Source organism: Parus major, chromosome 4 (genome assembly GCF_001522545.3).
Source record: "Parus major isolate Abel chromosome 4, Parus_major1.1, whole genome shotgun sequence".
In the NCBI taxonomy this organism is placed as follows: Eukaryota; Metazoa; Chordata; class Aves; order Passeriformes; family Paridae; genus Parus; species Parus major.
The window spans coordinates 59,987,558-60,003,107 of NC_031771.1; the positions used below are offsets into that span (position 1 = coordinate 59,987,558).

Consider the following 15,550-nt stretch of genomic DNA (forward strand, 5'->3'; position numbering starts at 1 on the left):
AGATGATACATTAAAGTGAGAGAAAAAGTAGCCATAGAAAAGGGTAACATTAAACTAAAAATTACTACAGATCAAAATCTGTATAACCAGTACTTTTTAAGCATTACTTCCGCTAATGAAAAGCTTTCCTCAGGAAAGAAACTGGTTCACATGCTTTACATTTTACACCTTACTCTACTGACAGGTTACAGCTACTGCTTTCAGCTCTAGCAAAACCAGAGTATTTTTGATGAGAAATGCTGAGTAAGTAACAAGACCAGGTAATGTTTTCCTATTTCCCTGAGAGGGCTGATTAAATTAAATGTATGAAAACTGCCTAACTTATGTAATCTAGGGACTTCTACCATTTTAAAAATATACCTGCTTTTGAATCTGTTACTTTAGAAGATGTATAACTTTGCAGAAAAGCTTCAGACAGGTTCCTCTGCAGATGACCTGCTCAATGGAATCAGCAGAGTAAACTGACATTCACAGCTGCACACAATCATTTTTCAAATATAAAGCACATACCACCCTAAAACTGCCTAAGAAATATCTAGTTGCAGTCTGAATTACTGAAACAGTGCTATTTCACAGATCACTTACTGTGGTGCAGCATAGTCCAAGAGTAAGTTCTAATTTAGGAGCTACCAAAGTCAGAAAATCAGCATGTTTTTTTCTTCATGCTCTCATGCCTCAGGTGTCTCTGCTGCACAGCAAAAGCAATATTGATATGCTCTACTTTATTGAAGTGGTGGGCAAGTTTTATTAATATACATTTTTCCTTCAAAGCAGGACTGGCTCATTTGCACAGCAACAGTTTGGAGTTTAAAAATTACTCACTATTCACCAGTGCTGCAACTCTTTAATAATTAAGAAAACTATTTCTACCAGTCAAAAGCAGTGGGTGAAAGATTTACTGCCTAGTCTCCTCAGGAAGCACTTGTCACATAGAAGTTGTATGCATAGCAGCAATCAACATGCTAAGCAGCCTTCTCCTAGTTTGAAACTTTCAGTTCTATTATTTTAATCTATTTATTAACAAAATTGGCTACTTCAAAATTAATTTTGTTTCCTCCTGTACCAAGTCATGGAATGTTGGATGAGATTTGCTTATGCTGTGAAACTACACTTCAAAAACCAAGACTTGGGGCAGAAGTAGTTTTAGCCCTACTTCTGTTCAAAGTCTCTTAAACTTAAAGGGGTTTTCTCTACTTAATTTCAATAGATGATCCAATTCCATACACAGAATCACACACTGGTTTGGGTTGGAAGGGGCCATAAAGATCAGCTAGTTCCAACCCCCCTGCCACAGGCATCTTCCACTAGACCAGGTTGCTCAGAGGCCCTTCCATACAAGCAAAATAACATTCATTTATTCTCAAAGAATGAGGAGAGTTGAGTAATTTTCTGTCACATACATCTAAAAAAACTGTCACAGAAAAATACTGATTCAGTAAATAACCTTTTTCACTCTACAGCATTAGTGAACCATACTCTAATGAACTTAATGGCACAATATGCCAGAAAAAAATACTTGCTTCAGATGAAGCATAATCAGATTTTTCACACGTATAATCATCAACCATAGAAAGAAAACAACACTTTTTGGCTAAAAAGCACTATTCTCAGCGTAGCACTTCATACAGACAACACAACTCTGGTAAAACTACAAGACACTTAAACATGCAAACACAGTAATGCACATATTATCTTGCTACAGCAAAGATGCAAAAACTTGCGAATACCTCTTCCTCAAAACTCTCCTCAGAAAACCACCAAGTTTAAATTCTGTGAGGCAAATCATTTAGATCATTACAGTCACTCAAGATTATATCAAATTTGCTGGCATCAAATCTGTTTACTGAATGCAAAGAAATACCAAAGCCACCTGTTTCAGAAGTCTAGTCCATAGTTGCATTTTTTCCTCACTTATTACACAAGCGCTCTTAAAAGAATATTTCCTTGCTGAGGAACAGAATTGCTACACCATTACATTTAATTAACAAAAATAGAAGTCTATTTTAGAAATAGCTTGTATGCTTTAAAATAAATTATTTTGCTCTATTAAAAAAAAAAAAAGGCGGGGGAAAGAACGAATTTGTGACAGTTAAGGACTGTGAAGAATTCCACTGGCACATACGGTCACGTTACAAGATCCAGAGCCGTAAACAGCCTGTCTGCAGGGAGATACCTGTAGCTTTCAGCAGAGCATAGAGGAATTATCCAGCAGCAGTTGCAGTTTGAGAATTCATAAGCTCAAGATAGACACGTTTTCTAAAGCTCTGTATAAAAACATAAGCCAAGGTGCAAGAAAACTGCATACCTTTGGTAGATGATAATGTTGTGACCTACAGCAACTTTCCAAAAAGCAAAGAATAAAACAAAACCAGCAATGTGCTTACACCACAGAGCTAGAGCAGTATCTCATGAAAAATGTAAATGCAGTGCTATTCCTAGCCCCCATCTCAACACAGCCATGGATATTTTTCCAGCTTGACTGGATTTTCCCCCTCCCTAATTGCTGGTTTTAACTAAAGCCAACATAGATTAAGAATCAACCCTAAAAGCAGCACAGCGACCGTGCAGCAATTACGTGCAGAAAGGCATGTGACATTTTGTATCAAAAGCAGACTCTAGAAACGCTAAAAAAATGTAGATACCCCTTCCAGCAGAGGAAACAAAACAACTGCCCGTCTGCTGCTGGTGCCCCGCCAATCCCCAACACCGCACACACACATCCCAAATCCTCCTTCACTCCTACGTCCTCTGCGGACGATGACTTGGACTCTCCAAAGCCCGCATTTCGCCCTGCACAGTCCGCAGGTCATCTCTCGGGCTGGAAGGGGCAGGTGAAGCAGAAGGGCGGCGAGGGCAGCGCCGGCAGACGCAGCGCTTGGGTGCAATGGAGATTCCAACGCCGAGCGACCGCTTCCTGCGGCGGCTGGAGCATCCCGGCGGGCACGGGATGGGCACCGCGTCTCCTGAGGCAGGGCTGGCAGCACCCTGCCCCGCAGCTCAGCCCCGCCGCCCATCCCGGCCAGCAGCCGCAGCCCCTCGTCCTGCCTCCGCCTCCCCGCTGACCCCAAACCCGCCGCAGCCCCTCACCGCAGGCACTCTGCGCGCAGATGGTTTTTCCGCACACCTCGCCACGTTTTCCAGGCAGACACAACCCCCTCCGCTCCCCTCTGGGCTTAACGAGCAGGTTCCAGTGTCTGCGCCCCAGCCTCTCCTTGCCGCCCCCTCCTCCCCTCCCCGCAGCGCCCGTCTCCCCCTCACAGCCCGCTCGCCGCTGGCTGCGCCCCTCAGCCTCCTCCACACGGTCACCGCCGGGGCGCTCACCCGAGAACAGACGAGAACGGGCAAGAGCGAAGGGGCCGCCGCGGCCGGTCCCCTGACGAGGCTGTGGCTGTTTCGGTCCCCGCCTCCCGCCGCTCCCGCCGCCCCCTCAGGCACCGAGCGGCCCCCGCCCGACAGGGTGCGGCTTCCACAGCCCGCAAACCCAACAACGGCGCCGCCCATTGGCGGGAGGGAGCGCGCCCGACTAGTAAGCGGCTCTCCCATTGGCGGGGAGGAGCGGGAGGCGAGGGGCGGTGCGGCCGGGCCGCCCCTGGCGGGTCCCGCGGCTCCGGGAGCGCCGGGGGGTCCCCGGGCGGCCGGGAACGGGCTCGGAAGAGCCTTCGGACACAGAGAAAGGGGGTTTTGTGGTGCTGGATCCCAGCGGAAAGAAGCGGCGCGGCGCCTGGGAAGCTAATCTTAGAGTGGGCCGGGAAATAGGCGCAGGCAGACATCGCTAATCGCCGAGGACGCGCTGCGATAAGGGCCCGTTATCGCGCTGCGGTGGCGGTGTCCGATCGCTGTCAGCTCAGAGCAAGGCCAGGGCCATCCAGGAGGGCAGGACCCAGTCTTGAGAACCGCTTTGGCGAGGGCTAGGGACACCTGTCACAACCGAAAGTGTTCAATCAGTGGAATATCCTCCGGATGTTAAATGCCAGGCTAGCGAGAAGCCGCGCGCTTGGTTCAGGAAGTGTGCAGATACATCGTACAGCTTGTACACAGCAGCCTGATGAGAGCTTTATAAATCACCTTAGATCTTCCGAGTCCTTCGGAGAGCTGTGTGGCTGCTATAACCCTCGGTTTGTTACAGTCACTGCAAGCACCACCTGTAAAGTTAACTTCTTCTGTTATCTGTTTTCTGTCCATTTTAACTGTCGTTTCTATTTCGTTTCAATTCTGCTGCTCTACACGTCTGCGTGTTGTATAGAGTGCTGCTTACCACGGGACAAATGAAGCCTTGGGGGTCTGGGAACAACCTCTCAGAAGCAGTAAAACCTTCTCTGCTATCAACAACCCTCATTCCCAAGTTATCCATATGTAGGGAAGATTCCAATGAGTAGAATTTGATGGATTTTGGGATCCATAAACGCCTACTGTGGAATATAGGAGGAATCTAGCCTGCTCCAACCACGACCACCGAGGAAACACACTCCACTTAACTAAAAACAGGCCATAAAGATATACATAAACTTGTCTGTGAATGCAGCCACCCAAAGTGATGGTTCAGGTGTCAAATGATTGCACAGAATGGTTATGGCACATCTGACAAGAAGGCCTACTGGACATAGATCTACCTAATCAAAACCATCCCACAATTAGACATGTGTTAGTGTAATTACTAATGATTAGCAAATCACGTCTGAACATTTTTTTGCAAGAACTGTTGCTGTAAGCCTGACAGATTAACCTCATTTCACCTGCCTGGTGCTGAACCCTGTAAACCCAGTGGATGTCTGTACATACATGGCAGTATACTCTTGTCCCTGCTCTGCACCTGCAGGCTCCAGCCACTATGCAGTGTCTTCTCTTTGATTACTTGTCAAAATACTCCATCCTGGCATCTCTCTTCCCTTCCTTCCCTTTCTCACCAAGGCATTCAACTCACAGAGCTCTCTTTCTTGTCTGGAAAAATAAATAGGAGAATGAATCCATGTTAGAACTAACTCAGCAAAAAAATACTGCTTTGTGTCAAATTTAATGGGTTTCCTCTCCAGCTCAGTATATGGCTCTAAGACTAGCAGTGGCAGGAAGGATGGGGATAGGGATGGGGATGTTGAGGGCAGCAGCAGTGCCCAGGGCTGGGGGAGTGCAGGGTCATTTCTTTCTCTGGCAGTGCTGGCTCAAAGTGCTTGTGTAACTGCAGGGTGCAGTGACAAGAGCAGCTTGAGCTGATCAAAGGATGCCTTTTATCAGCTCCTGTTGGCTCTCATGCTGTTGGTGAGTGCTGTTCCTTTACCTTTCTCTTCTTCTGTCCTACTTTGTGACCTGCCCAAGGGCATAGGTTCCTACTGTCCCCTTCCAGCTTTCCCCCTGCCCCTTGCATTATCTCCCATAATCACTCCTTCACCTGGCTAATCTGAAGGAAAAATTGGGGGGGAGGCCAGCTTTCTGCTGAATCAACCAACTCCCTCCACAGGCTGGGACTGTGACAGCTGATGCGTGACAGTGTTTATCTTCTCTGTTCAGTATTTGGCCTGCCCAGATTCCTGACCTGCCTCTACCCAGCTGCAGGAAGGGCAGTGCTGTTGCAATGGCAAAGCGTTAGGGTTTGTTAGGGTTACATGGGCAGAAACTCAAGGGAGAGCTCATAAATACTGACATGCACTGAAGCGGTGCGCTCTGCTGCAGAAAAAAGACAAGACAATCTTAAAAAGCACTTCTGCATTATTTAAGACATGAACAGCTTGTCTTTCTTAACTCTTACCAGCTGGGTTTGAAGCAGTACAGCTACAACAAAAGGTACAACATGAACTACACAGTATTTTTCAGCCTGCAGTATTTGATTCCTTCAAGATTTTGGGCTGTTGGTGGAGAGTTCTGGGAAAATGACCAAGGCAAGCTTGTTGCCAGTAGGCTTCCACTTGCCATATGCATACCTGCACATGTACTGAAGAACAGTATCTGGCTTTCAAATAATAGTTGTTCTCCTCAGCAGGCTCCAGCAGCAGCAGCAGCACTGGACTCAACTTACATCACAGGGTCTCAAATAAAAGAGTCAATATGAATGTGTTCATATAAAAATTATGTGTAATCATTTCTTGTGGCTTTACTAGATATCAGAAAAATAGTATGCAATTATTTTTATGCACCTGACCTCTTTATCTGGCATTAACAGTTCTTGATGCTGTGGTAGCTTCCAACTACCTGGAGAAGCACAGCACTAGGTTGATGTCCCACGTCTGTCATGAGGATATTTATTTTTTCCTTTATATGGGGTGCACTTATTCCACATAAGCAGTTCCAGGTCAGTTTTCTCACATATAAACTGGGACTGATAGTAAGGTAGATTTTTCTTGACCTGCCAGAACTATTCTGTTGACTGGGCAGGACTTGTTTGCCGATTGTCATCATTTGTCCATCTCTCACAGACCTACTCCATTTCTTTTCCATGCTTTTCCAAGTAAAACTAATTTATTTAATTGCAACATCTATGACTTCCTGAGTATCATCTGCCTTCTAGTTGTATGTTCTCTGCTAGTTGCTTCTACATGAATTCCAGTGTGACTAGAGCAGCTGAAATTGTTTTTAGCTGCTCTGTAATATCTTAATCCTTAATAGTAGGAGAAGGAAAAATGCCACTAAAAGAAGTTAGAACATTTGAACTAACTTTAGAACTACAAGCAGACTTAGGAGGGTAAAACAGAAAAAGGAAAAATATATCAGGATATGTTCAAGCTAATGAGGAATTCTGAGAAGCATAAGAAAAATATTTTAAGGTAGTTACTATTTTAATTATTATATACAGGAGAAAGTTAATTAATCTTGAGAGAAGCTTTGTAATTTTAGAATATCAAATTTCTAATTCCCTAAAGCCACATTTAATTTTTAAATGGCACATTTTCAGCAGTACTCCCATGGTTAAGGCGTGGCTGTCATTTTCTTGGAAAAATAAATCAGCATGGATGTTAGCATAGTACAAATTAAAGTAAATTAAAGTACAACATAATCAATGAAGCCTAAGACAGCTTGTGAAGCCAAGGTGCTGGAGCACCTTTCCACATTGGCCCTATAATAAAACCCTTTAATAACTTTCCATGGGACAGACTCTCCTGTTTTCTGTGCTGCTCTGGTGGCCCTTTCAGATCACTTGTCTTCAGTACAGGTGCAAAACTACAGCCATGCAAAAGGCTGTCAGGGCCAGAATTTCACTGCACATCAGCCAGTCCAAGAACCAGCTGTGCTGGGATAGTACCCAGCAGGAGCTTGTATGAAATGGTTGTTAAAAGGCAGAGAAGGTGGTAACTCAAAGAACAGTTAAATGCTTTTCCCTTTTTTTATATATCCAGTGATCTAATCCTACAAATGGTTTTTATCACTGTCATTTCTGTGCAAACCAGCTCCAGGAGAGATATCTGTGAGTAGAATTACATTAAAAATGATTCTTTGATATCTCCAAGATTACATGCCTCTCTGGACCATGTCATCAGCCTAAGAGGTTGAATTACCCACATCCTGGGAACTAAATACTGTAAGGAGGCAGATACAAGTGAGGGATAGTAATGACCATCCTGTAATTAAGATACAGGAATGGGAACCCTGAAGGAATAGATTTGGATGTGGCTGTGCTACAAGGCTTATTCCATACCTGAAGCCTATTGAACATAATCACTTCAGCCCATCCAGTCTTAAAGTGAGCTCAAATGCTCTCTGCCTTGAAGTTCTAGTAGCATTTGGTATTTGATATTTCGGTGCTTTGAGTATAGTAAGAGGACTATAAGCTTTCTCACGTAGGGGTCTGTAATTATGGGCATCCCACATAATCACACTATTAGGAAAAAAACCCTCCTTGACTTCAAGGAGGTAAGTATTTCGTAAGATGGAAACTATTGCAACATCATGCAATTTGCTTGCTGCTAGGTGAAGTACTTAATGTTCAGAACAGCTGCCTAATGCTTCATAACGTGGATAGATTTAGGTGGTGCTCAGGTGTCCATTATGTAAATTCTACCTCAAAGTAAGTTTTAAGAATAATTTAAACACAGAAGGATTAATTTATCTCTTTGTTCTTTAGGTTAGAAGATATTCAGATGAGCAAATATGCTAAACAGTATTGCTACTTATTTGAGACAGATGACCCAGAAGAGTCTTAAGTTTCAAAAGACCCAGCCTATTAAGTTTCCACTTAAAGTTAGCTTTGATCTATAGCTTCTATCTGAAGTCACTTAAGATTGATTTGTCCCAAATGACTTCCACACACATGCTCAGCTGCTGGATTCCTGTTGATTGGATCCCTGTGTGGAATAGGCTGACCAGCAGATGTCCCCAAATTCTACATAATCACACTTTCAGCTTCCAAAATCTTCAGCACCCATTTGTAAACTCCAAAGGATGAAGCCACTTGAGGCCACAAATACTCTTGCTACTTATTCATATTCTTGTGAAAACTGAAGTTCTGAGGTGGGGAATGCCTGACTGCTGACACAAAGCACCTTCATTATCACAGAAAAATTGTTAGGATATTGGTTAACTTTTTATAACATTCTGCCATTGACTGTCTCTTGTTTTATTTTCAGAAGCACTCTTTTTTTTTTTTTTTTTCCCTAGAACAACAATGCCCATCCAAATATGACCTGTAATACTTTTATCTGGAGGTTCAGTCCCAAAAGGCAAGGCTATTTTCCAAGTAGCATCAATGGTTTTGACTTGGATATTACAAAACTCATGAACTACATTCTTTATGCGCATCAAATGCTGCTTTTACAATTCCCCACAAACTATTTTAAAGCTAAGGAGCTTGTAGCAGGTTGTAGATGCAAAGGCTGCTTTGTGGTGAAGGAATGAGGAGAGGCAGATTAGTGAGAAATACAGGAGACATACTGAGCCATGTGTTCTAACTGTGTCTTTCCTCCCTACAAACACCAGAAACTCACCTGATTTGTTATAAAACAGACTAGACTAGTATGTAGGAGCAAGATAGAGTCTAAATGAGTGCAGATTTGTTTAGAACATGAAGATTTGCTTCTTAGGGGCACTGAAAATTAATTCCTCTACCTCTACTATTAGAAGAACCCAGCTACAAGCAAAAGCATTAGAACACACTCCCATGAAATGAGACAACTGCACAAAATGAAGTGGACTGGCATCAAAAATTTATCAATCTCAGAAATATATACATTTAGATACAAAATGGAATTAATACAAAAATTTACATATTTGCAACACTTTTATTGCACAAGTAAAGAGCTTGTTATGGTTTAAATGGATGTTTAAAAATCTTCTGAGTGTAAGGCTGAGAAAACAATCAAATATCTGAATAGGGCCTCAAAGAGAGCATACTATAAATATGATTGTCATGACACAATGAAGTCAATTATTCCCAGACAGACAAAATCTTACTCTGTAGACCGTTAGATGTAAATATTACAAGAAACTTGAACTTACTCTGATATAACTATTTGCCAAAAAAGTTTTTTAAATGCTGTCTTGGCTGGGCCTTATTTAGAGAGGATCATGTCAGGGTAGTGCACTACAGGGGTACTAATTTAAAATAAAAATAATTAAACTTAAAATATCCAACATTCAACAGAATCTGAATTTTAAGTATTTCACATTCTTTACACACATAAGCCCTATTACAATGGGAACAGAGATCAAAAGACTGATACTGTGTATGTCTGTGTCTCTTGGAAAAGATGGAGGCAGAGTTTCCTGCTCAATTCCTGTGTACAATCCTCATATTCCATGTGATGAATAAAGAAAATTCCCTAGGGGCTAAACCCTGGCTTATAGTTTTCATAAAAAGAAAATTCATATTCTGTAATGGCTTTGTTATGATTTTAAAGCTGTGACCATCTAATGGTAACAATTAAAATGGGCATGTATAAATTTTGAAAAGGTAACAGAAAAAAAAAGGTTATGAATACAGATTCAGACTGGTAAAAGCTAGATACCTTCTCCTGTCTCAGGAGTGGCAGAATTTTTTTACTATTATTACAAGTCTTGTAAACATTATTAGAGTGTGAGACCATTATGACACAATTTTTGGATCAACAGAATTACTTAAAATTAATTTCTCTTACATTTTAAAATTCAGGAACAGTGTCATTTTGGCATAAATATCACGCCCTTGCATTTAGGATACCTGTCCCCAAAATATTAGGGAACAAATGTTAAAAGCACCCTGGTAATGTCTATCACAGACAATAGATTAAAAACAGATTTTGTTTTGCATGCAACTTCAAATTGAGTAGAAATTTTAATAAGAGAAAAAGTCTTAGTAGCAGACTAGGGTAGTGTGTTCTGCCCTTGAACAGAAAATAATGCAATTGGCTCACTACAAAGTCTGACCACAAAGATTTATGGATTGATAGTAGCATCACAATCATGGTTTCAGGTGTTTTTTTTGTGCTTTGTTTTAAAGAACCTTTGACTATGGCAACATGAGATAAAACTGCTACCCAGAATTTGGAACATTCAAATGGCTCCCTTCCCCCAAAATCTCGAGTAGCTCTTTCTCTTTTCTCATACCCTATAAAAATAGCAGTGGCACGAACCCTTCCAGTTCAGAACTAGGTAATGGGGCTCCCATGAAAGCCAAATCAATATTGTTCCACACTTCTCTGAAGTGCATGTCAGTAAGAAGTTAATGTGGGACGCCACACCCATATCAGGCAGATAGTACCTGATAGTGATTACTCTACTCAGAAGGTACAAGGATGTAAGAGGTGGCTTAAAAAAAAGCCTCATTTCCTGATCACCTTTACCTATAACAAATCAAATAATTTGCACAGAAATCTTCATTATTTACACATTAACTATACAAGTAATACAAAATATCTCAGTTGAGCACCAATGTTGACTTTAGAAGTAGTACCTCCAAGTCAGAGTATTAGTATTCCCTGTCACAAATAAATTCTGACATACTTTTAGAAGTGTCCATTTTCTAGACCAGCTGTATTCAGATCACTTCTTTGTTCATGTTTATCTCTGACATTCTAAGGAGGTTAGTAATAGCAGCAGTTTTATAAAAGGTGTGAGTATCCTGGACAGCTTTCACAGAAAAATCAGTTCAGGTCTTTTTAAAAGAAAAGATCATAAAATCCACTGACCCGGACTTTAAGGTTTTACCAGAAGTTCATTAAATGGAATTTACATAACAATTCATGTGAGAATAAATGGTGGAAACAGACTCAGTTTGTGTGTGCAAACAGCAGGATGCCCAACAGCGGCAGGAATCCTATCCTCAGGGGCAGTAGGGTGTCCGTGAACCGTGGCTGTCATGTCACCTTGGCTTAGAGTAACCATAAGGACACCTGAGAATCAGGCTGTCATGACTGGGTAAGACATGAGTGCTGTAGTATTCCACCAAACTTCCCATGTTCAAAAACATGATGTCTGAATCCAGGTAGAACTTGCCATCCTGTTGTAGAACAAAAACATATTAACCATTGACAGTAGTGTTTCCAGCTCAATGTCTAAAGAAAAAAGGGCCAGAACATCATCATCAGAACTAAGTTTTTTCAGATAAGCTCTTCCTTTGCAAACTAGTCAGTCACACAAGTATGTCCAAATTAAACTCAGGAATTTCATAGGATTTGACTGGAGCTGAAATTTATGATACAGCAACTAGAAAGCCCAGATCTGAGTACTGGAACTCTTATCCTAGACTAGATATTTATAAATCAGCTGTCAGAGGTGGGAACAAATTTAGACTTTAATTTGTTAGGTCTGATATTTACCTATACACACACACATTTTATACACACAGATCTAAAGATGCATACACAGTGCAGCTACTAACCTTTTCAAATATTCTGTAGTTTCTCACTTTTCCTGCAGGCTCATCCCATACGACCAATACCTTGAAGAAGAAAAATGCAATGTATTCAGTCTAAGCTACCAACCTCTTCTAAGTCAAGGTATTATTAAGGAATTAATGCAAATTCAGCCTAAATTTTTTTTTTTACAATCACTGACATTACAATAGCAATTCTCTCATATTTTCTTAAGAAAAGACCACATCTAAATTGTTAATTACTTTGACATATATAAAATGCAGTAGGTCTCAATCAAGAAGTTTTTTTTGGAGTTAGACTCAGCAATTGCAATTTACCTTTCCAGGCTTTGTAGATGAGTTCCTAATACAGTACAATCCATTTTGTGGTCGTCCTTGTGGGCTACTAGCTTTAAATATCCTAAAAAGATAAACAATGACATATATTACAATTATTCATGTGTATGATGTGTTATTAGCACTCAGATAAATCAAATACCTACAGTCTTAAAATTCTCATTACAAATATCTGTTTTGGGTGTAATAATTCATAGTAGATTATAGCTGAAAGAAAGTCACTGTTCTAGCACCTGAACCAGCAGTGCAGCAGAGATTATCTGGCTCTCTGGTCCTATCCAGCATCCTGGCAAAACAACCTCCTCCAGATGGAGCCAAATCACACTGCATTCTCATCTGTCAATTGATACACAGCACTGAACTAACTTCTCTAGAAAGTGATTTGCATCTTAAACATTTTAGTGTGTGCTTTAAACACAAGTTAGCAAAAATCGTCTTTGGACCATGGTTCAGTACAGGTTTTTGTAGGACTTCTGGAACTATTTTAAAATCACATTTTACCTTTCAACTTCAAAAGATTCAGAGGTATTAAGAAATATTGAAACAGGCAGCCCAACCTGTAAAAAAACAAAGAAAATAAATCACTGTTATGTCAATGACAACTCAAACCCTAGCAACTTGTTATGTAAATAAGCTACAGCCATCATCTAAAATTATAAATGGTGTCAGTCCTTATGCTTCTTTCTCCTTTATATCCAATCTTAAACTCCATAACTTATCAAGGCATTCACTAAAGCTCAAAAGAAATTAAAAAAAAAAATACACAGGGTTTTCAGAAAGTTACTCTTCTCCTGAAATAATGCACTTAAAATGCTCCTAAAGGTACACATAAGCAAGGAAAAAAAACATTCTTTTAGAATGGATCATCTGCTTGTTCTTACTTTTTCATATTCATCATCAGAGTCATCATCAGGTTGGCTTGGCTTGGAGGGTAGTGCTGGTTTTTCAAATGAAAAACTTCTAAAACTCTGTCCATCTGGTGGTGATCTCCTGGCAGAAAAAGAATGAAAACTGAAGGCTATCTCATCAGGAAAGCAGAACAAATATACACAAAACACTGAAGGAATAGCAAAACTAGAAGTGAAGTTTCAGTTCAGCCCCCAAATCGTGGAATCCTAGAATGGTTTAGGGTGAAAGGGACCTTAAAGACTATCTCATTCCAACCCTCCTGCCATGGCCAGGGATACCTTTCACTAGACCAGGTTGCCTGGAGCTCCATCCAATGTGGCCCTTCCAGGAATGGGGCATCCACAGTTTATGTGGCAACCTGTGCCAGTGCCTCACCACGCTCATTATTTAAAGTAAATAATTTATTCCCAATATCTAATCTGAATTTACACCTCCCCTCTTTTTTTAAAAGCCATTCCCCCTTGTCATATCACTCCATGCCCATTATCAAAAGTCCCTCTCCAGCTCTTTTGCAGCTCTTTTAGGTACTGGAAGGTGTTCTAAGGGTTTCCCTGAAGCCTTCTCTTCTCTAGTCTGAACAATCCCAAGTCTGTTGGGATTGAACCTGTCCTCGTAGGAGGGGTGCTCCAGCCCTTGGATCAACTCAGCAGCCTCCTCTGGACCAGTTTCAACAGGGCAACACCTTTGCTGTTTTGAGGGCCTCAGAGCTGGAGGCAGTACTTGCAGATTAATTTGGATAATCACAGATTAATTTGTGTAAGGGAGATTATTTAGTCCAAGCTCCTGTACAAAACAGGCCCAACCAGATCAGCTAGATTCACTGCAGATTTTCAAGTAACAGGCAAAAAAAAGCACAACACAGAGAGGGATGGTGCAGAAGAGACAAAGACGTTGGTATGATTCTGAGTATGTCTGAACTTGTTAACTAGTGATTGAAGAAGAAGAGTGCATTGTGTTTTCATACTTACTGTAACTGGGGACATAAAGATTTCTCTGTTCTAGGCTTGACCGCAGGGGGCTGGTGGCTTGGCACAGGTGGCTTTGGAAGCACTGGTGGCACAAATAGTCCAGATTTACCATGTTCCCTTGGCACTTTGGGCTCTGCTAGCTTTTCAGCAAGCTGTGACAACTTGGGTTTATTGCCTGGAAGAGGAGGAGGAGTCCGCGGGGAAAGGTTTAAGCTTTTCAGCTTCTCGCATGCTTCTGCAGGAGCAAGGACTTGGGCTGGAGGCAGAGGCTCTGCAGGCACTGGGTGAGACTCTTTGGCACTTGCAGACTTTTTGAATACAGGTAAAGGAGGCACAGGGGGAGGCTCTAGTTTGATTTCAGGTAAGCTTCTCTTAGGAGGTGGTGGTGGTACTGGTGCAGTTGGTTTGCCAGAGTAGGAATGTGACCTTGCTTCTGAGTAGGGAGATTTCCTGACGTGAGGAATGGGTGGAGGTGGGTAAGCAGGGGGCAGGACCATATCTACAGAAAGAAAACAAAAAAAAAACTTGACACACTGAGGGGGAATGCAGTATGTCATCAAGAGAGACTTCTCAAATCAGTTTTCTGTGTGATCCAAGATATTTCACTGGCATCAGGTCAGATAGTGTTCAACATGCTGATAAGCATTTAATTTTCAGCACAATTCTGAATGTTATTGTTAATAAACTCCTGTTAATTTTCTTCAGGCATGGCTTATGATGACTTAGCAAAGACTTTTCATTTTGTAGTCTGTTTTTTCCTTAAAAGCATTACTGCTGCTCCAGACTGATGACCAGATACCAGCCATCCCAGGCAGGAGGCTGGCAAGAAAACACACCCCCAAAGGCTTGTAATGCTTTCTGTAAACCGTTTCTGCTGTTATTACAAACTTCTGACCCTAAATACCTCTCAAGATTAGATACCTCTGCATAACTTCAGTTGTTTTGCCAGTTGGAATAGTAATGACCAATACAAAATAATAACCTGGCATTCCACATGAATAGTGCCTTCACTGGGGGCCTTTCATGGGGCCTTTTGTTAGTGGAATCAAAGAAACCACATACCATCTTTCACTATGTCAGAAGTATCCGGCTGTAAATAAGACTCATCTTCTTCCTCCTGGTCATAATCTGCACATAAAAATCAGTGTGTCAGACTCTGATAAATACTCTTGGAACCTAAGAAACCTAAGAAAGAATATGAAGTACTTAGAGCTCTTTAAAACAAATATTTTTCAGGTATTTTTTCAAAAGAGGTGAAAAAATTTAATAGTTTTGATCCACCTCTCTGCTATCTAGCTGTTTCCTTAAATTTTTATGACAATTAAAAAAGCCATCACTTAGAATAGAGGCAGATAAAGTACGCTGCACATTAAATTTGTTTTTTCAACTTAACAAGTTAAAAAAATATTTTTTGGTGATACTTTCTAGTGTTTCAGCCTTCCTGAGAGAAGTTCAAATCAGTTGCAGAGACACAACTACATGGATGCATTAACAAAAGCACTTGGAAAAAATATAACCCCCAAAATTCAACCCTACCACAGAAAAAAAATATGATTTTGCAATATGG

General features: G+C 41.3%; 2 protein-coding genes and 1 long non-coding RNA gene across 23 annotated transcripts in view; 1 reads left to right on the forward strand and 2 right to left on the reverse strand.

The window, feature by feature from the left end:
- The window catches only part of ADD1 (adducin 1), a 62,740-nt gene extending 59,293 nt beyond the window's left edge, over positions 1-3,447 (reverse strand). For 12 of the 20 annotated variants that reach the window (XM_015623766.2, XM_015623765.2, XM_015623763.2 and 9 more), the window contains exon 1: positions 3,322-3,447. The gene's annotated coding sequence lies outside the window, so the exon portion shown is untranslated. Of the gene's footprint in view, positions 1-3,087; positions 3,111-3,321 lie in introns of those variants that run through there. The other 8 variants (XR_004496982.1, XM_015623767.2, XM_015623770.2 and 5 more) reach the window with 2 other exon arrangements.
- Positions 3,448-3,581: 134 nt separating this feature from the next.
- LOC117244321 lies at positions 3,582-6,041 on the forward strand. The gene is made up of 2 exons (XR_004497154.1): positions 3,582-4,115; positions 4,244-6,041. It is a non-coding gene; the product is annotated as an uncharacterized LOC117244321 (long non-coding RNA).
- A 3,067-nt stretch (positions 6,042-9,108) lies between these two features.
- SH3BP2 (SH3 domain binding protein 2) overlaps positions 9,109-15,550 on the reverse strand; it is a 36,906-nt gene continuing 30,464 nt past the window's right edge. For both annotated transcript variants that reach the window (XM_015625819.3, XM_015625818.1), the window contains exons 7-13: positions 15,046-15,111; positions 13,984-14,482; positions 12,988-13,096; positions 12,608-12,663; positions 12,089-12,170; positions 11,777-11,836; positions 9,109-11,395 (exon numbers count right to left, since the gene is read on the reverse strand). In XM_015625819.3, coding sequence (XP_015481305.1) covers positions 11,258-11,395; positions 11,777-11,836; positions 12,089-12,170; positions 12,608-12,663; positions 12,988-13,096; positions 13,984-14,482; positions 15,046-15,111 — 1,010 coding nt within the window. In that variant the 3' untranslated portion in view covers positions 9,109-11,257. The remainder of the gene's footprint in view (positions 11,396-11,776; positions 11,837-12,088; positions 12,171-12,607; positions 12,664-12,987; positions 13,097-13,983; positions 14,483-15,045; positions 15,112-15,550) is intronic.